This window comes from Balaenoptera ricei, chromosome 14 (assembly GCF_028023285.1).
Source record: "Balaenoptera ricei isolate mBalRic1 chromosome 14, mBalRic1.hap2, whole genome shotgun sequence".
Taxonomy (NCBI): Eukaryota; Metazoa; Chordata; class Mammalia; order Artiodactyla; family Balaenopteridae; genus Balaenoptera; species Balaenoptera ricei.
In genome coordinates, this window is record NC_082652.1 from 86,303,883 (window position 1) to 86,326,006 (window position 22,124).

General features: G+C 39.8%; 1 protein-coding gene across 3 annotated transcripts in view; it reads left to right on the forward strand.

The window, feature by feature from the left end:
* Positions 1–12,914: 12,914 nt before the first annotated feature.
* The window catches only part of DOK6 (docking protein 6), a 401,706-nt gene continuing 392,496 nt past the window's right edge, over positions 12,915–22,124 (forward strand). For all 3 annotated transcript variants that reach the window (XM_059894815.1, XM_059894816.1, XM_059894817.1), the window contains exon 1: positions 12,915–13,190. In XM_059894815.1, the coding sequence (XP_059750798.1) occupies positions 13,125–13,190 (66 nt within the window). In that variant the 5' untranslated portion in view covers positions 12,915–13,124. The remainder of the gene's footprint in view (positions 13,191–22,124) is intronic.

Genomic DNA, 22,124 nt, shown 5'->3' on the forward strand with positions numbered 1-22,124 from the left:
TCCTAATGGGCAGTCAGCCTCAGGGGTTGTGGAACTCCAACACGGGAGCCTCCCCACCTATTATTCCTGTTCATGTTTTCTCTTCTAAGGGATCGTGTTGATGAAATAAAATTCATATTTTAAGGCAAGACAAGGAAAATTTAAACATAAAATTTTTCTCTTCCCATTTGGGCCTCCTCCCCCCCCTCCAGTGTGCATTGTGCGTCTGTGTTATGCATTAACTGGACCTCCCCAATGGCAGAAAACCTGTTCAACCATAAAGCTCAATTTTTCTTCTTTTGACGCCAGCCATGTAACTCCTTAGAAGATACCATTCCTTTCTCAATCCTGTAAGGGGTAACGATAACCCACCACTCGCCTTGTATGTGTGGGCATATTTGGTGAGCTTTATGTACAATGCCAATGTATCATTTCCCTTAAATGGTGCAGAAATGACTGGTCAGATGACCTGGGGAGATATTGGTCCACACCTAATGGAAGTTCTTAACTTAAATACTTATGACCTTATTAATGTTACTAGCTATATTACTTATATTCTGCATATTTTAACAAGATTATTGTGTCTTGCATTACCAAATGTGTGACTGAAACTCCTATAAAAATAATGATAATAAGGCAACTTGAAACAATTGATCAAATATATAGTTCTATAAGATCAATAATTGTCATAGTGTAACTCTACATATGGGAAGAAGCAACATGAGAGAACCATTTCCTGGATCATAACGGACTAGTAAGACAGGTGGTCCAGAGACCTTGGTTACTGTTAACAGAGCCTAATACAGTAATAGTACATTGAGTGGCCTATCAGCAAAATCCTCACCTGAACTGGGAATAAGCATGCCTAGTGCCATGAGACAAACTGGTCACAAAATGCCTCTCAAACTTTGGTCGAAATTAAGACCAAAGAGAAGGGATTGTAGCATAAAGAGTGTTTTGCCCACCATCAGGTTCTACAAGAATCAAGTCATTAGCTACTGCAGTTGCTGACTGACAGTATGCCATGAAAAGAATTCAGGGTAAAGATCAGGATGAAGCAGTTTATGCTCTAGGAAAACTGGCAGAACTGGCCCTCAGATAGTTACATATTTTTAGGAGAAAATTTTATGAACCCAGTTTCTTGCATCTTCTACTTAGAAAAGCACTAAAACCATTAACTATCTGTTTCTCACGAATAGCAGTAAGCTTCTACCAGGATGTGTGCTTGATTGCACAGTACCCCTTCGTCAAAATAAAAAATATACTGGCCTCCCTCCTTACCTCTTTGGAACAGTTCTCAGAGATCTCTGAGAGACTGTCTCTCAGGTTATAATCCTCAGTTTGGATCAAATAAAATTTTCCATTTCTTCCTTAGATTGACTATTGATTAATTTTGTCAACAGTGTGCATTCTACTTCTTAACTGAAAAATAACTTTTACGGATTTTGGTTCCTTTTTATCTGCTCTACTTTAATATATCATTCCATTAAGGAAAAATCTTTGGATTAAAATAAAAGTTCCTAGAGTGTTGAAAACAAGCTACTGGTTTTATGAAATTGTACATCTCTAGCTAAAAGCTAAGAAGATAGCTCTGCAACTCCAGCTGACTCAATAATTTTATTTTTCTTGAATTACATGTCTTGTAAATATGTGCATCAGCATTATATATTAATAAGTATGCCAATTAATTAACAGAGATTTTAAAATTCCAAATTAAGCTTAATAGTCATCGTTTAATACCTTGAACCTATTTACTTGTTTTAATGGGAACTAGAAATGAGATTTACAAATATTTTCTTATATGATTTGAAAAGAATGAAATTACTTTATATTTAAATAATAAATCAGATCATAAATTTGATGAAATATTAAATATATCATTGAAAAAGAAGAAATATGTTGCAAATAACCAATTAATCCCAATTTACGTTTTAAGCCCAATGTAGGTGGAGAGGGTAGAAACTGGAAAAAGTAAAAGTTAGATAAACTGTATCTGAAGTAGAAGAAAATCAAAAGGTAGTGCTTCAGTTTATCTCCTTTAGTTATTATAATATATACCAACATGTTTTTGAAATATTTTGCAGTTTTAGCCTAACTCTACCTATCTAGCCCACACGGAAGAGAACACTTTGCTTTCTATCAAAGCAAGAGTCTTTCCAGTTATCAATCTCCAACATCTAGACAGGAGTATTCAGAAAGAGTGGAAGGGTCCAGAAGTCAATGAGATCAGGCAAAGCAATCAAAACAAAGCACGTGAAGCACAATTGCAGGAGAAGAGAGATGGATACAGATAAAATAATGCAAAGAACACATGAGAACATCCAAATGACAACTTTCTGAACTCATGCAAAATAATTTCAAGAGATATAAACATGTTTCCCAATAAAAGATCTAGAAAGTGACTTAGGGCAAAAATTACTGATGATAATGAGTTTACGGTCTGAAAGATCAAGTGCAAGGAATGTCTCAGAGGAGAGAGCCAAAAAATGAAGAAATGGAAAAAATAAGTTATGCAGTGTGATTTAAAGGGTAAAGCCAAAAACGTCTAAAAACTAGCGTGCAACTCCCTCAAAATGTCACTGTTGCCAGATCTTTGAAAACACAATGGGCAAGTGTTTAAAGCAATAGAGAAAGTGAAAGCCATTCCTTCCCTAGGGGCATTTGGCTACAGAGGTCCACTTAGAAACTAAGATTTTTTTCTTTGCTTCCAGCAATGAGCCAGGGTTGTGGAATTGAGAACCAAGAGGAATTGTTGTAACTACATGGGGCCTGTGTAACCAACTGGAGATTTGCATGTGTTTCAAACACTGTCTCTTCCTAAAAACTTTTGCCATTTGATAAAATTCAACATCTCTACATGATAAAGTCAAACGGAAAACCAGCAATGGAAGGGTCTCCTTAACAAAGACTATTTATGATGTTAGCATCATAGTTAATATTGTAATATTAAAAGATTTCCCTGAAGTTAACAACCACTCAAGGATGTTCAATATTATCAATTCTATTAAACATTATTGAATAGGCCTTAACCAGAGAAAGAATAAGAATTGGAGGAGGAGGAGGGGAAGGAAGAAGGTCACAAGAATAGAACGGAAGAAGTAAAACTATTTTTACTTAGAGATGGCATGATTGTACGTGTAGAAGCTCAAAATAATTTCCAATATACCACTATGTCTAAAAAGTAAATCTAGCAAGGTCAATATTTTAAAAAAGCAATTATATTTTTATATCCTAAAAACAAAATAAATTGAAAATTAAATTTCAAAAAATACCACTTACACTGGCTTTAAAAAAGGCAAATATCAAAAAATAAATTTAAAGAAATATGTAAAGACCACTACAATAAAAGTTATAAACACCTAAAGTAACAGTGTATTAGTGTGTTAAGGATGCAATAACAAAGTACCACAGACTGGGTGGTTTAAACAACAGAAATTTATTTTCTCACAATTCTGGATGCTAGATATCCGAGATTCAGGTGTTGGCAGGCTTGGTTCCTTCTGAGACCTCTCTCCATGACTTGTAAATTGCTGTCCTCTCCTCGTATCTCTGCATCACCCTCGCATCACCCTCCCTCTACTCATCTCTGTCCAAATTACCTCTTCTTACAAGGGCACCAGCTATATTGGATTAGGACCCACCCTAATGACATCATTTTAATTTAAGTATTTCTTTTAAGATTTTATCTCCAAATACAATCACATTCTGAGGCACTGGTGGGTTAGGACTTCAATATATGAATTTGGCCGGTGCGGGGGTTGGGGGGGCTGCCAATTCAGCCCATAACACATAGTGAGGCAATAGTGAAATAAAAAGAGTGAAAGAAGTATTCACATTTGGAGAGGTGTTAGGCGTGTGGTGTAACTGAGCCAGATACTCATTTGTCCTTGAAAAAAATCGACACCAGATAAATTCTAAAGTTGAGAAATGAAGAAACAAGTATAAGCTTATCACTTAATTTGGAATAACCTTCAAATAACTAGACCTAAGACTTTGAAAATATGGTTGGCTCTAGGAATAGGGACTGGGACTACATAAGGATATAAGCTGGAAACCAGTATTTGAATTTATAAAATCTTTTGGCCTACTTTTTCAGCTATATGCTAAAGATATGCAAAAAAATGCAACTTATTACTAAAAATAACGGGTAATTAATCAGAAAAAAAAATAGACCTACATCTAGTAAACATAATCAAAAGAAAGGAACTCAAAATATTAGAAACAAGAAAGGGACTAGAAGCACAAATATCAAAGAGATTTTTTAACTGTACACACAACACAAAATATTAATTTAAAATCATGAATATATTTGTGATGTATTATATAAATCACTAAAATTGTCAGATAAAGATTTACCATATCTGGAGAGACCATTAAAATCAGAAATCATTTAAAATGATAAAATAATTAACTTTTCAAATATGTGAGACCAAAGATGCTGTCAAACTTCCATAGAGCAGATAATTTTTATATTTAAAATGTTTCTGAGCACACGAAGAGGAATAAAACTTTCTATATCTTTTTCTTTTTTTTAAGACACACAGGATACCTACACAAAAGTACAGACTAATCACACTAATCAATGGTAAATTACTACCCCATCAAATTGAGAACTTTATTAAATAAATGATTAAATATGATCAAGTAAGCTGTATTTTAGAAATTCAAACTTGGGTCAATACTCATAAATATATTAATATACTTAGCTTATCATACTTGAGATACAAGTTATATTTTATGATCTTGATAGATATGAAGACATATTTAGTAAAATTTAATAAACTTTTTTGAGTAAGGAACACTTCATAACATAAGAATTGGGAAGTACTACTTTTATCTCAGTCAACATTCAACATCTGAATTACAATCCCTTCCCAAATTCTCATTTAATCAAAAATATTTTTGTGACTGCTTTATCTTCTATCTTTTAACATTGTTCCAGAAGTTATATCCATTGCAACAAAATAAGAAAAATAGTAAAAATATTGAACAGGACATAAAATTATTTTTATTTGAATAAGAAATGCAAGAGAATAAATTTAAATGAATTATAAATAATAAGAGATTTCAGTGATACGTCTATAAGAGGATTTCTAATAATCTAATATAATGATCAGTTATACAGTTTAATAAAGGAAATAATATTTATGACAGCCAAAAAAAAAAAAAGCACCAAAGTATGAGCTTGAAATGCATAAATATAATACTTACAAAAGAAAACTGCAAAATTTTATCAAGGCGCATGACTTGTGGAAGGAAAAAGCAAAGTCATGTTTCTAAGTGGGAAAATTCAATATTTTAAATATATACAGTCCCTCGAATTTCACTGAAAAAATTTACAAAATTCCAAGCAAGTCCAGTGAGAAATTTGGTGCCAAAATTTGTAGGAGAATAACACTTCAGTATCACAGATTTTGATAAAGAAAAAAATAACGCATTGGGGTGAGGAGTGGACTTGCACTGCCAGATGTTAATGCACATTATAAGGGCACAATGAATAAAATTTCATGGTTGTAAAATAACATATAGACTATTCTGTTCTGTTGAATAGGAGGTACAAAAACAAGGGGATGTATATTCCTTTATAGTATATAATATTGGGGCAATTCAAATTCAATAAGCACGATTAAACATTAGAAGAAATATAGTCATATCAGCACTCCCTCCAATAAACCTAAATAGATTAAAATTTGAATATAAAAATCTTCAATTATAAATGCTTTATAAAGGTAGAGGTAGATGTCTGTACCATGGTATTGGTGTGGGCAAGGAACATAATTTGAATATACCAATCCTCTCACATAAAGAAAGATGGCAACTGGGATAGAAAGGCAAAAAAAAGCTATACACAGTTTCCTTAACTAGGTGACAAGATGGACAACAGAATCTGCAATGAGAGGGTACATCCCGTCACCTACAGGAACAAGAGTCTCAACACAGGAGTGGTTGTGTAAGAGAAACAAGAGGAAAAGAAGGATCTTGGATCTAAGAATAAAAAACCCCCAAATGCACCCAAACAGCACACTTTCAAGGGGCCCCACTCAGAGTAGAGGGTGAGGCAGACCAATCTGAGAACAACTGAAGAAACAATAGATAAAAAGTTGGAGGTTCAGATGTTCCAAAGTTCATGGAGTATATGAGGATGTAGGTAACCGTATAAGTGAAGTAAGTGACTTGGGCCTTGGTACTCTTTGAAAGACAAAGCCTTAAAAAAAAACTATTGGGAATAGAATAAAAGTGAACCAGGAGAGGAATTCTAACAGTATGGAAAGAAAGAAGGTTCAAATATTAGGAAAGGAGGAGACCTGAGTAGGAGTGATATTGTTGACTTAGAATAAGAAATGTATATTTGGTCTTCTACCTGGTTCTAGTGCAGAGATTCTAAAACCCTTGGAATTTCCTAAGTAGGAGAAAGGTCATAGTTTCTTTTGTCATGTTAATGAGGTGACTTTGAAATGCCCCTAGGTCATCTAAGGGTGGGGGCTGGTTGCCAGGAGAACCAACCCTGTGATTGGAGGTTTGGAATTTTCAGACCCACCACTTGACCTCCCAGGGAGAGGAAAGGGGCTGGAGGTTAAGTCAGTTGCCAGTGGTCAATGATTTAATCAATCGTGCCTATGTAATGGAGGCTCCATAAAAACCCCAAATGATGGGATTTGGAGAGCTTCTAGGTTGGTGAACATGTGGAGGTGCTGGGGGAGCAGTGTGATCCTGCAGAGATGTCCCCATGTCTTGTCCTATGCATCTCTTTTGTCTGGCTGTTCCTGAGTTACATCCTTTTATAATAAACCAGTAATCTAGTAAGTAAAATGCTTCTCTGAGTTCTGTGAGCCACTCTAGCAAATGAATCCAATCAAACTGGAGGAGGGGGCCTTGGAAAACTCTGATTAATAAGCCAGTTGGTCAGAAGTACAGGTAACCACCCATCTCACACCTGAAGATGGTTGGGGGGCAGGCTTGTAGGAATCAGATTCCTTAACCTGTGGAATATTGATGGTATCTCTGGGTAGATAGTGTCAGAACTGAGTTGAATTGTAGGACGCCCAGCTGGTGTCCTGAGTATTGTGAGCTGGTGTGAGGACCTCCCCTCCCCCAACCTGACTTCACATCGAATTGGTGCCAGAACCAATTTAGTAGGTAAATCACAGAATGTCTTAAGGTGGATACATTGAGAAGCTACATCTTTTTTTTTTTTTTAAATGAAAGCTTTCTTTCTTTCTTTCTATTTGGCTGTGTTGGGTCTTCGTTTCTGTGCGAGGGCTTTCTCTAGTTGTGGCAAGCGGGGGCCACTCTTCATCGCGGTGCGCGGGCCTTTCACTATCATGGCCTTTCTTGTTGCGGAGCACAGGCTCCAGACGCGCAGGCTCATTAGTTGTGGCTCACGGGCCTAGTTGCTCCGCGGCATGTGGGATCTTCCCAGACCAGGGCTCGAACCTGTGTCCCCTGCATTGGCAGGCAGATTCTCAACCACTGCGCCACCAGGGAAGCCCGAAGCTACATCTTTTGACTGCCTTATGGTACAAGTGAAGAAGGCCAGGGATATCCTAACTCAGCCTCTCCCCTGATAAACAAAACTTATCCTTAAAATAAGGGAAAACCTGATTCATTAAAAGTTAGCAAAAGAAAAAGACTGCCGTGTATTTTATATTTGTAGTATTTTGAGCTTTTACATGGATTGGATAATACTTCTAGATGGCACCATTGAGGAAGGGGTATGTTCATTTTGCCTATGAAAGAGCGAGGAGAGATCCCTGGGAGAACAAGAGGAGACATCCATGTTGTTTTGATAACCTAATCTGGAAGGTGACATCTCATCACTTCTGCCATACCGTGTGTGCTAGAATTCATCCAACAAATCCAGTCCACACTCAAGGAGAGGACATTACAAGGAGGTGGGGATCTTTGTGACCCTTTTTCGAAGCTGACTGCTACAGTATGCCCTTTGGATTCCAATGATTCATGTTCCTCTCATACAAAATATGCTTACCCCTCCCAAGAACCCTCAGATTCTCCTCTCTTTAGACCATGAGCTCAAAGCACCAAATCTTGCCATATAAAACAGGTGCTGGTGTCTGTGTGGGGCTTCTTCTAGGCTCTTAATTCCTCCCTCTGAGTCATCAGTCATATTTACTTTTTCATGAAAGGTAGTTTTTTGTTTGTTTGATTGTTTTTCTGCTGAGCTTTTCTCTCCAACTGCTTCCTGCTAGCAGAATATTGGGAGTCCAAGTGTCTCTCATTCTGGGTGATCTTTGTCTGTTAATGTTCCTGCATATATAACTCTTTTAAGAGCTTTGTGGGTTTCTTGTGAATCTCTTTATTCTATTAGAGCACATCCAGAGCACAGCCATAAAAATTTGGTCTAAAGATACAGCCAAGGATGTGACTAAAATCATTAATTTTCTGAAATCTTAAAAAAAAAATACATATTTTTCAGTCACATCCTTGGCTGTATCTTTAGACCAAATTTTCAGAGCAGTGCCCAAGGTTAGATCTTTGTTCAGAAGCCATTTCTTAATTTTGGCACTGTTGTGGCTTGGAAAGGCTGAGAATATTAAAAAACATCAGTTCTTGGCTTCTTTTTTTTTAATGGTCCTTCCCTCAATTTCTCTCTCTCCTTTCTCATTTTACTAAATAGCAAGAAGAAAGAGGCTGCCCCACCAGCACTTTGCCTGGAAATATTCTTATCTTGATGACACAGTTTATTAGGTACATTTTCTAGTTTCTACATAGTTGCAAGAATCTGTATTGCTAAGTTTCGTCCACTACATACATAACCAGAATGCTCCTTCCTCCAATAATATTTTTCTCAGTTTTTGTAAGATCTCACTCACAGTGTCCTCAGTCTTCAAAATTTGGCAAACAGTGTGTGCAAGTTACTTTACGCTTTCACCAGTACTCTTCTCAAGACCACTGATGGATTCCAAAGCCATTCCCAAATTTTACAGTTTTTGTTTGAGGCAGTACCCTACTTCCACATACTAAAATCTACTTTAGTTATCCATTTATGCATAACAATAACAAGTCATCCCCAAAATTAGCAGATGAAAACAAGCATGTGTTATAGCTTCTGTTACTTAGAAACAACTAGTAGCAACTTAGGTGGCTGGTTCTGAATCTGGGTCTCTCTCTCAAAGTGTCAGCCAGGGTGGAGTCTTTAAAGGCTTCACTGAGGAGAATCCATGTGTGAGGGTACTCACAGCTGTTGGAAAGCCTCAGAAGATCTACCTCCAGGCTGATAATACATGGGCCTGTCCACAGGATTGCTCCATATTGTGGCAGCTGGCTTCCCCCAGAGTGAGCAATCCAACAAAGATCACCCAAGAGAGAAGCCACAGTCTTTTATAACCTAATCTAGGAAGGACACTCCATCACGTCTGCCATTCCATTCACTAGAAGTTAGTCAAAAAATCCAAGCCAGACTCAGTAGGAGGATTACATGGGCCATCATACCAAGAGTTGGGGATCTTTGGGTCCTGGTTTAGAGACTGTGTACTATAGTGATAAAAGTGTGAATAGTATGCAATTTTTTTGGTAAGTAAAATAGAAATAGGAGCACATATGTGTCTTATATAGTCAAAAAGCAGCAATGGAAAGATAAACCCAAAACTAATAAAAATGGTTTCCTAAAAAGAGAAGTAGAAAGCAGAAGGAAGGGACAGAAATCAAAGCTGTATCTCTCAATGCAACTTGTTTGGTAGGTTTGACTCTGGAAATTTGTGAGTATTTCACATAATGAAACCTCAAAAGAAAAGAAGCAATCCTTAAATATGGAATCTGTCAACATTAATTTGAATTGGAAATATTTGTAAAAACTGAGAATTTTTCTCTTTTAAAATATATTTCTGAAAGAAAAGTGTTTCATTTCTTGACATCTGAAAGGCTTAGAATCAGTAGCAAAAATAACACCCTAGTAACCAGATTAATGGGAAATGAATTTCCCATTAAAAGGAACAAAGGTTCCTAGAAGAAATAATGGATTCCAGGTCCTGAGTTGGAAATGTACAAGATGAGCCCGGGATATCTTGTGAGTGATCACAGCAAAGCTATTAAGGTTCATGGGTTTTTTGTGATAGAAACACAAAAAATGTCCATTGAAGCAGTTCCTTTTGGTCAAGGATGGAGCAATTCAAACAGCAAAAAGAATAAGGACTGTGATGGATTGAAATACATCACATATACAAAACTCTTTGATGATATTTTAAAGGGAGCAGAGTATCCTTTTGTGTTTGCTAGAACCCATTCAATATTTCTGAAAAATGGTTGATAAAGGTTAAGAATCAAGCATATTCCCTGCCTTTCTTACAAGGAATCTATTTCAGGGCAATCCTGTAGTTTGCAAAGGAAAGTTTTGTAAGAAAATAGCTTATAAATGCAGGAATAAAATCAAATTAGAAAATCAAAATGTTGCAATCCATAATAAAATAATGTATCTAAACGATCATCAGAGGCTGCAAAAACGATTAGGTGGAAGGTTGGAGGAGAATTTTGTAAGGTATGGATCAGGCTGACAACACTTGATTCCTCTAATCAGTGGGATAGTCAGACATTTTGTTTGCTTTGATGCGATTCAGTAGGGTATATACAGCACCTCATAAATTATTCTTGAAAACAAAAAGAAGAATGTACTCAAATGTCTAAGTCACGTTACTAGTTTCGGGCTTAGGTGACTAAAATAAATTATGCCATGAGAGTACAAGCAACCAACCCAGACCTAGAAGAATTTACATGACAAATTTATATTACATAACCTAGTGTTTTCAAGAGGCAAACAAACAATATAAAAAGAGGGGGAGGGTATTTTGTCACAGATACACACACAAATTGCTATACCAGCAATATAAGAATCAAACATAAATATAGGGTAATATTTACATCATATTAGGGTATTATAAAGACCTACATAAGCATATGAACAAAGGCATAATCATTCCATAATCTTTAAAAGCCAGAGTTACCAACTTTACCTTATCCTTGGGTATGCCTTAAGATTGTTGCTGAGACAAAATTAATCCCTGACTTCAAACAGCTTACAATCAATTTGTGGAAACCGATTATTATATAAAGGATGGTGGAAGTTAGTGGTCAGGGAAATTATTGCGGACACAAAACCTTTCTTGAAACTGTGCCTCTGAAACTGAACATCTCTGAGCCTCAGTTTCCTCATCTATTAAATAGCAAGTATCCTTGGGTTGCAAAGAGGACTGAATGGAATCATGTATTTGAAGTATCTGCAAATCGAGAACAGTCTTCACATGAAGAAAAGAAATAACAGCCATGTAGTATACGAAATAGGAACAAATGCGTGGGCTAGACCACACGCTTCACGTATTTGAAGAAGGGGAATCACACCAAGTTAATAGGGAGTTTATGCAAATTTTCTGCAAGTATCAGAACTTGAACTCATTCTGAGTGGCAGCCTAAGGAGTCTTGCCATGTGATTGGATATATCTGCCCCGGCACCTGGCCCTCTGCATGGCGGATATCCAAACAAATGCTTGCTACATAAATGAATGGATAGGAATAGTGTGCTGTTTAGCCAGGTTAGAGTTTCCGTTAGGTTATATGGGCTCTGGATGGAGACTCTTGCTAATCATGGGACCACAATCACCTTTGGGGCGCCCATTTGGTAGGGTGAGGGGCATGCTACTTTATCCTTCAGGTTTTGATATTTTTCTCCCCTGAATTAAGTAGTTTCCTTTCTCTCTTACTATTGTCATGTTCCCAATAGGGCTAAGAAATTTAAACTGAGAACATGGAAAAATACTGTTCACCAAAATAAGCAGAAATAAACACGATCTTTTGAACTCTTATTAAACATAGACTCTTTATAAAGAAGTCACTTAGAAAATTTTCAATCATTATACATTATTTTTCTTAATTAGAAACATCCGTACTAACTAGGTATTAAATATCCTTCCCTATAGCAAAAATCCATATATTGTCCCCAACGAACATTTAATACTCCCTCTTTTTTCCTTGAATCTTATAAAACGGATATCATTTTTAGATTAAAATTTCTTTACAACAGAGAATAGCCTACTTCTAAATGTCACGCGTTCCTACATAAAGGGGTCAAAGTTCTTCATTGTTTTGTTTTTACGAGTGGAACATTTCCATAAATCATTTGCATCCACCGGTAACTGCTATGGTCTGCATTTACCCTAGAAGATGAAAAGCCACGAGCCACTTTTCGTCATAGTTAACTAACACGCGGGCATAAATCACTCCAGCGCTCGCTGCTTCTTCGGGAGACGACGTCGGAGACCGGGGCCTCGCCTGATTGCTCCAGTCTTTCCAGCAGCAGAGGGATTAGACACATGCGCACGATTGGTCTCTTTGTGTGCACCGGGAAGGGCTTGGCGTCGATTTACACTTCCTAACCTAACGGGGCAAAGACCTGGAGCGCGAGCGTACGCTCAGGAATAAAAATGCACTGTAAAACACGGCCATTGAAATAACAATTGCCTCGCTCCCGTTGGCCTTCTTCCCTGGGAGCAACCCCACCGCCCTTTCCCCGGTGTCCAGCTTGGGAGTGGAGATTAAGAGCCCGGGAATGAGGAGCCGTGGCCTCAGGAATCCCGCACCCGGGAGAGCGTGGCGGGCACAGGCAGCCGGGTGGGAGCGGGACCCCGGGCGCGGGTGGCGGGAGGAGCTCCCCGCCCGAGTCGCGAGTGATGGGGCGCGTCTTGCGAGTATCTCCCAGCCCAGCCACCCCGCGGGCCAGGGGGAGGGAGCCGGGCGGGCGAGCGAATCGGCCCGCCCCCCCCCCCGTTCCGCCCCTCCCCCCCGCGCCGGGGAGCCGCGATGGTGCACTCCGGCCAGCTGTGCGCCGCCGAGTGAGGCGCCAGCCCGTGGGTGCTGCCGGGGGCGGCGGCGGCGGCGGCGGCGGCGGCGGCGCGGAGGGGGCGCCCGCAGCGGGCGGCGGCGGGGGGCGAAGGTGAGGACCGGAGCGCGGAGGGCGGGCGCTGCTCGCGGCGCCGGGCCGCGTTCCCCGTCCGCGGTCACCCTGCCACCAGCCTGCGTCCCCGGCGGCGGGAGCTCGGGGGCACCGGGCGGCGGCTGGCGGCGGCCGGCTGGATGCGAGACCTGCGCGGACCCCGTGGCGGACGGCAGCTCTCGACTCGGGGAAGCCGAACGCGCTGGCCATGGCCTCCAACTTTAACGACATAGTCAAGCAGGGCTACGTGAAAATCCGCAGCAGGAAGCTGGGGGTGAGTCGCTCGCTAGGCTTTCTCCTTCCCCTGCGCCCGTTTGGCGCAGCTGGCGATGGGGGGCGGGGCGGGGAGAGGTGACCCACTCGGGGGCAGAGGCAAAGAAGGACCCGGCCCTCCCGCGGACGGCCCGCTTGTTGCTCGGCCGGGCTGGGGGCCCGCACCTGCCTCGGGGGGCTCTGCAGACTCGGCTAAGGGCTCCGGGAGCGCCTGGGTCCCCGTCCTCATGTGCGCGGCGCTGGTTTAGACCCAGACTGAGAAGTCTTGCAGGCGAAAGGGATTGTCAGTTCCGCGATGAATGCGCCCCGGAGGGGGGGTTTATATTCAGAGCAGTCCACAGTGCTCTGTTCTCAGGAGTGTGCGCCTTCGGGTACAACTGCTCTGTGTGCAGGACGTGGACACACGCTCTGGTGTGTGTGTGCGTTTAGAATCACCATTTTCCCCGCTTCCCCAGCCCATTTCGAAATTCTCTTTTGATGCCTTGCCTGCGCCCCGCGTCCCTGCCGGCGACTGCCGGCGAGTTTCGTGCTCCCTGAGCAGTTGCCCACGGGCAGACTCCCCGGCCGTGAGTGCGCCCGGACAGGTGGACCTGCGTCCGCGTGCACGCAGGTGTGTGCTCACGGCCGCTGACACGGGGAGCGTTCGCGACAGAAAAGTTTACGGAGACCTTCTCATGTTTTTTTGAAAGATGCTCTGCCCGACTTGGGAGAGAAATAGTGTAGACCCCCGAGGGTTTAAAACTTCTCCAATGACCGAATGAGTAGGTAAGAGGAACGCGTAGACGGCCCTAGAGGACCTGGGATGTGGATTGCAGGGAGCAGGAGAGGAGGGGCAGGCACCTGGGCCGAGAGCCGCCCAGAGCGGGCAGACGTGGGGGGACTGTCGGAGCGACGGGCAGAGGTCCCCGGGGGAGCGCGCGCTGGGGGAGTGGGCACCCGAGACCAGCCTGGGTGGGCCTGTCCAGAGCGCGAGGGAAACTCGATCTGGGGGCCAAAGTGCCCGCTTTCCGGATTCCCTGGATGTCTCTCCACCTCACTCTTCTCGAAGTTCCAGTTCTACGGAGCTCCGGAATCCTGGGGCAAAGCGGCCTTGAACTAGAACATTCCCTGCCTTCCCTGCTGAACGGATGAATTACTCTAACTTGGAGAGGGAAAGAGAAGGAGGGAGAACTTCGTTATTGTCATTAAAAAAAAGAAGAAAGAAAGAAAGAAAGAAAATAAATGCTAAACGTATCGTTAGAAAACTAGGGTAGGGTAGAGTCCCTAAAAGAGGAAGGGTCACCTCGCACCCAGAAGCCTCTTTGCGCGAGTTGGTGGACGCAGGTGTTGGGGGAGGAGGCAGGGGACAAGGCAGACTTGCCTTTTTGTGCTGCCCCCGTTGGGTTTCACGTTCGAGATGCAGACTGTACCCCAAGGACACACGGGACCCATTCTCGAACTTCAGCAGATCTGTAGAAGTGGGGAGTGCAAACCTGGGTGAGGACAAAGCTCCCCTCCACCCAGCCAGGCGCCTCGGTGCGCTGCTGCGCGCTCCGCCGTGCGAGCGAGGGCAGGCGCGGCGTGCAGACCCTCGGCCAGGTTTCAAGGGCCGCTCCTGGGTAGAAGAATGCGCCTCATTCTTTCCCAGGAGAGAGAAGGAAGAACCCTCGTGAAAAGCTGCAGTTGTCCGGCAGGCTGGTGGCTTCTCGCGGCCGGGACGTATTGCTCAAATCTGTCACCCTTACAGCCATCGGCCAAGACAGGAGGTGCGGAGCTAGGGCTTGGGGGCGCGGAGGGGGGGCGGTAAGAACTGTTTCAGGAACTTGACCTTTGAAGCCCTTTGCGCTCCCACGGGGTGCTTGCTCATCATTCTCACTCTTGCGTCTTCTTGAAATCTCAATTGTGTCTGACACCTCACACGCTATAAGCTAATGGATGATTTAAGTCCCCCGGGGAGATGTGCATCTGCTTCCACAGTTACCGTGTACGTGAAAATCAGACTAAGGAACAGAACGCTGAGAACCACCCCCCCAGCACACTGGGCCTTGGAGTCTATAGGATTCCTCCCCCATCAGAGCTTTCCAGGATTTCATACAATTAAAACTGAATTTGCATCTTAGTTATAAGATAGGATCCAGGGAAAGAGCACTGAATGTTTCTTGGGTAACTATGGCATTTACAGCCTTTGAAATGCCCTTTTAGAACACCATACACCGTTTCCGCCCTAAAGATGTGTGCAGATGTTTATTTCATTTCCAAAGCATCTCTTTCCATACCCACTGTTTAGAGTTATGCCTGTGTAAAGGACAGCCTTCACAGAAAACAGTAAAAGCATGTTTACTTCAGAGTTTGGTGTTGAAACAGTTTTGCATTGTTTTAATATCAAAATATTAAACTAAATTAACCTTGACTATTTTGGAGAATATTATTTATTTTGAAAAACTTTAGCAACTTTTCTGTTCAGAATATGCTAGTATTCAGAAGGGTGAATTCCAATGACAGAACTTCACACAGATGATTCTGTGAAGCTTAATAAATTAAATGGGTCCCGTAAGATAGTAAAACACTAAGCGAATATCGTGTGCCTTAAAAACGAAAATGTATAATCATACCCAAAATCATAGTTATAGGAATTATCTAAGCATTAGATAATAGGAATCAGTTAGAGGAATTATCTAAGCATTTGTTTTCCTAGTTAATAATACATATTCATAATTTTATGGGCTCAGAACTATGAACTTTTCTAAATAAAATAATACTTGGGTTATGTTCAAAATTAAATTTTTTTTTTTAAAGTTATACAATTTTTATTTATTTATTTATTTATTTATTTATGGCTGTGTTGGGTCTTCGTTTCTGTGCGAGGCTTTCCCCAGTTGCGGCAAGTGGGGGCCACTCTTCATCGCGGTGCGCGGGCCTCTCATCATTGCGGCCTCTCTTGTTGCGGAGCACAGGCTCCAGACGCGCAGGCTCAGTAATTTTGGCTCACGGGCCCAGCCACTCCGCGGCATGTGGGATCTTCCCAGACCAGGGCTCGAACCCGTGTCCCCTGCACTGGCAGGCAGACTCTCAACCACTGCGCCACCAGGGAAGCCCTCAAAATTAAATTTCACAATAAAAATAATTCTAATTAAATATGCACAGATATTTGATTTAGTATGGGTATAATGCATACTTTCAAGAACCAAATTTTAAGTATTCTAAGGGAGAAAAAGGCCTGGATATGAGGCCAGTTGTATCAGAGATGAAAATGATGACATGAAAATATATTTTGAGACAAAACGTTTAATGTGCCCTTTACTCCTCACAAGTTAGTGCTTATTATTATGCTGAATGAGGGCAGAAAAGCATTTCCTGCTCTCTAGGCAGTGGGCAGCCCTTCCAGAGGTGCTTCCAGGTCAAAGTGTTTGAAAGGGCCCCTGCCTTGTGTCTTTTTGTGTCTTTTTACAGAACCTAGTGCTACCTGTTGAGGATAATTCCTTAGCCAAATAGTTGGGTGAAGTAGTAAGTGTTAAACATTTTTTTTGTTGTTTGCTTTCAAATTTGTCTTGGATCATTAATCAGTTTTTCTTCCATTTAGGAAAATAATTTTGAGAAAAAATAGAATCATCTTCCTGAATATTACTCTTGTCGTTTAAAAAATATGCTTGTTAAGTCATTATTTATTTATTTATTTTTGGCTGCGTTAGGTCTTCATTGCAGCACGCGGGCTTTTCTCTAGTTGTGGCGAGCGTGGGCTACTCTTCGTTGCGGTGTGTGGGCTTCTCATTGCGGTGGCTTCTCTTGTTGCGGAGCAGGGGATCTCGGAGCGTGGGCTTAAGTAGTTGTGGCTCGCGGGCTTCAGTAGTTGTGGCTTGCGGGCTCTAGAGCGCAGGCTCAGTAGTTGTGGCGCAGGGCTTGGTTGCTCCAAGGCATGTGGAATCTTCCCGGACCAGGAATGGAACCCGTGTCCCCAGCATTGACAGGCGGATTCTTAACCACTGCATCACGAGGGAAGTCCCAGTCATTACATTTTTGAACGTATTAAATCATTAAAAGTATAATGACGACTCTTATAAAGAATCATTTCTTTAAATTCTCTATTAATTTTTCATTATATTACATTACCATTTCTATGAATATATTGTTTTCCTTTTGCAGGATTTAAAAGCCCTTAGTGTAGTTTAGTTCTTCTCACCATCTTATCTGTTGCATGATTAATATTATAATTCACAAGATACCATGGTGGCCAGTATTTTTTTTTTTTTTTTAAGAAAAGAGTACTTAAAAACTCTAATAAAAATAAAACAAAGCAAATGCTTTTTGGTCAATATTGTTTGTCTCTTAGCCTTGATTATCTGTTTTTCTTCTGACCTCTAATAGGTTAAATTTAGTCCGCAAGGCATATATTGCAAAATATCCGACCTGTTCTTGGTTTGCAGATAAACTAAGAACACAATTGCTGAAACTGTTACTAACTTTATATGGGGCTTATTGACTCTATAAATGTAGCAAAAGTAAATGCAGCATTATGCAGTGACATCACCATATCATTACCATCATTGCCACCAGTGTACAAATTCCAGACTGCAAATAGTCTACAGTAATTCTGCAGTTTGACTGCTTCTAGACTCTCACATCATTGTTTTCAAGGAATTCTATTCAAATACATCATTGTGAATATTCACAGGCACGTTGTGCATAGACAAGTAGTATTTTATGTAGCTTTTTTTTCTAGTTCTTACTCAAAGTTAGGTGAGAGATTGGATTAGTATGTGTGGGTATTGAAGGAGTGTCTCAGGATAGGGTGGTATTACATAGTCAACAAACGGTCAAATCATGGAGCATCTACTGTTTATCAGGTGGCATACACTGGGGGTGTGTGTGTGTGTGTGTGTGTGTGTCAATATTCCAGAGTCATGTCGTATTAAGTCAAGGTTGTTAACAGTGGATACCTCCTATATCACCACCGCTCATGGTACACTAGGTCAGTAGTAATCACCTTGTCCCCACCTGGCTGTAAGGGAAGCGGGGAAATATAGAGCACAATTTTGGACTATTTGATGAGCACCAACTTTATGAGCTAATCATCTATTCAGGATTTTCTCTTTTGCATAGTCTCCATTTGTTTTAACAACTTATTGTGGATTCATCTATCTCATGCCCTCTCTCCCTCCTTGATTAAAACCTTGAGACACCCCCATACCTGGTTTGATGATTATTTATCTGCTTCTCGTAAACTCTTCTGAATTTTCCTGTCCTTTTACAAATAGCTTTTATCTGATGATGGAAGAGAGTAGTTTTCATGAGAGATATTTTTGAAAATTTATCCCTTTATAGAATCTCCCTCATTAATATAAATGGGAATTTTTGTGGGTGCATTTGCATCATTTTTGGTCTATAGAGCATTTAAAAATTTCTCTGGTCTCCCAAATCTCTAGAAACTATTTGGTGAAGAGAGATTATATCATGTATGAAATGCATTACCAATTTGCCAAGAATTAGATACAATAAACGTATTTAAGATAAGATATATAAATAACAATAATTCTGACCATTCAAAAGTTCAAAAGAACTTTCAGGATCATTACCTCAGACATGAGTTCTCAATTTAAGTATTTAAGATGTAGAAGTTGTATTGGGTGCCTTTAAATCTTTACCCATTTGTGAATATTGTATATCCTGGGCATTTTGCTTTCTGAAATGGATCCATTATATCCATGGTGATTTATCATTTACCTCTTTCTCATTAAATATGGATTTAGAATGTATAAAAATTTTAATTATTTGAGCTCTCTTTCTCTTTCAGATTTTTATTTTTGGTGACTATTATGTATACGTTCAACATGTGTACATACCACTTATTTCTGTATCTATATATATGTCTACAAAAATCACTTGTTCTTAGAATTTTAGAGTAGAAAATGGTCTTGTATACCTACTATTCAATCTCTCTATACTAATTTATTGGCAATCGTAGTTTGTGTATATGACATTTTAGCTATTCTAAGAAATTCTATTATCTGAATTAGTGAGGCTTTTTAAAACATCCCTATGTATGCATATGGGCATGCCTGAGTTTCTTTGAATTTTCAAAACTTAAAGCCAAAAGCAAAGACAATAAAAGTAAGCCTAACTGTAAAAACCAAAGCCAGACATTTTGCTGGCTTTGATATTAAATGATTATGCCCATGCAATACCTGAGGGAAGCCATTAAATCAGGGGTGAGATATAAGAGTTCACATCTCAGTTTTTGACTTGCTAGGTTTACAGATGACTGCTGTCAAGGTGAACTTTAAAAGATGGCATTCCCTCAGATAACAAAGATTTTACTCAGTACTCAGGGAAATCTTTTAAATGACAAAAATAGCGTAATCAAACAGTAGTCAACTATCTTTGTAAGTTTTACATTCCCAATTTCCTTAAAAGTATTTCAGAAGTGCTCGATAATGGTTGACATTGGGGATGAGTATAAAATAACATGAGTATAAAATAACATGACATTGGGGATGAGTATAAAATAATATGTATTTGAAATAGGTGTCATTGTTTTGAAGTATTTTTATTCTAATGTGTTGTTCTATTTGGGTCATAATAAGCCATGTGACTACTACTGAGTAAGACTATTAAGTATTCCTATTGTTGGTCTGTTTCTGTTTCCATCCACTTCATTTTAGACACTGTAGAATTTAAAAAGCAAGCAATACAAATAAAAGAAAAGCTACCTGTATTCCCACCATCTACAGATCATCTCTAGATTTTGTAAATTTTGAAGTGCTAGTTTAAAGGAAAAAGTAATTTCTACCAACTGAGACAAACTAACTAAAATAGAGTATACTATAGCTTCTTTGCCTTCAGTTTGTAGCTTTTGCTTCATTTTACTCATGGTATTTTCTTTATTCTTCAAGCTCTGGGTAACTTGTCCAGAGAGGCCAAGAATTCTAGGTAGAGAACATTTTCGTTAACTTGCTGCATAAATCTCTATTAGTTTTTTTTTTTTTTTAACATCTTTATTGGAGTATAATTGCTTTACAATGGTGTCCATTAGTTTTTATTTTAAGATACAGAGCAGGATTATCTTCTGAGTAATTCATTTTTACATTATAACACTACTTCCCACTGAGAATATTGCACCTGTCAGTCAAATTGGATGGAATAAGGAATGATATTTTGTTATTAGCAGAGAACAGCAATTCATTGAATAAAGAAAACTATTCTCATGTTATTTGAAATGAATGGTGGTTGTAATCTTTGAACATGTGCAAAGTGTTTTGCCTGCTATTTTACTGAATCCATTGCATAAAGCTTGGCTTAACAGTAAAATGACTTGGAGGACAAATACAGTGAAGTTTAATTTGAGACTTATTAAAAAAATTGATTAATTAATTTATTTTTGGCTGCGTTGGGTCTTTGTTGCCATGCTCAGGCTTCTCTTTGCGGTGGCTTCTCTTGTTGCAGAGCACGGGCTCTTGGCACGTGGGTTTCAGTAGTTCTGGCATGTGGGCTCAGTAGTTGTGGCTCACGGGCTCTAGAGCGCAGGCTCAGTAGCTCTGGTGCATGGGCTTAGTTGCTCCGTGGCATGTGGGATCTTCCCAGACCAGGGCTCGAACCCATGTGCCCTGCATTGGCAGACGGATTCTTACTTAACAACTGTGCCACCAGGGAAGCCCTAATTTGAGACTGTATAATAGTAACATAATCATGTTGCATTGGGTGTACCATGCATTTTACAGCCTATAAAGAATTTTCACGTATATTTTATAATTCTCCCAGCATACTTTTGAAAGTATATTTAGTTTTTAACCCCATTTTATACATAAGCTAAAATTTAAAAGAAGTAAAATGAATCAGCCAGGGCTACAGAGATACAGATTGGGTTTTTATGTGTGAGTGCGTATACTCAAATCTAGGTTTTATAACTTCAAGTTCAGTGTTATATCTACTATGAACAGTTTCCACTTTGCAAAATATGTAGACAGGTAGTAACAGCTATGTGTACTATTCCAAGTAAATGTGTTTTCTTTAATTGATAACATAGTGTAAAGCAAATATTATCATTCACTTAGCCTTAAACTATCTGTATTGCATATAAAAGTGTGTTGGCAGGCGGGAGGTGATGGAAATGGGTGAAGGAGGTCAAAAGTACAAACTTTCAGTTATTAGATAAATAAGTTCTGAGGATGTAATATATACAATGGTGACTATAGTTAGCAATACTGTATTGTATATTTGAAAGTTGCTAGAAGAGTAGATCTTAAAAGTTCTTATCACAAGAAAAAAATTGCAACTGTGTGAGGTTATGGATGTTAACTAAACTTGTTGTGTTGATCAGTTCACAATGTATACATATCAAATCATTATGTTGTATACCTTAAACTTATACAAAGTTATATGTCAATTATATCTCAATAAAGCTGGAAAAAAAGAGCTATGTAATGAAAGAATGTATGCCACAGTAAGGAGGTCCTATACAGATGTTTCTCCAGGCCACTTGAATGGTCTTGATTTCATTTTCATCGTACCATCTAAAATCCAGCTAATCTCTTCTTTTACGAAAGGAAAACAGGCTTCAAAAACTGACAGTGTCCTGGTAGAATTTAAAATGTTTTAAAAATATTTAAATCTATTTATTTTACCATTATCTTTATTTATGAAAAACCATCTTTTATTTAAGGTTGTCATGTAAAAGCTTGTGTTTGAATGAACTTACTGAAAACTGAGTTTATTTAAAGAAAAATACAAGTAAAAAATAATAAACATTTACTGGGATCTGGCAAATCAAAAGGTGACATAGTTATGCAGCAAAAAGTGTGATTGTGTTACCCTGTTGCCTTAATATCAGGCAGCACTGAAGTATACCGTGAACTCTGAGAGGCTGGGGTGGGTTGTGTGTTTATTTGTGTGGCTTGCTACTTTTAAGTGGCAGGAATTGAAATAGATGTACTGAAATGATGTTCCTTTTTTTTTTCCCTTAGTT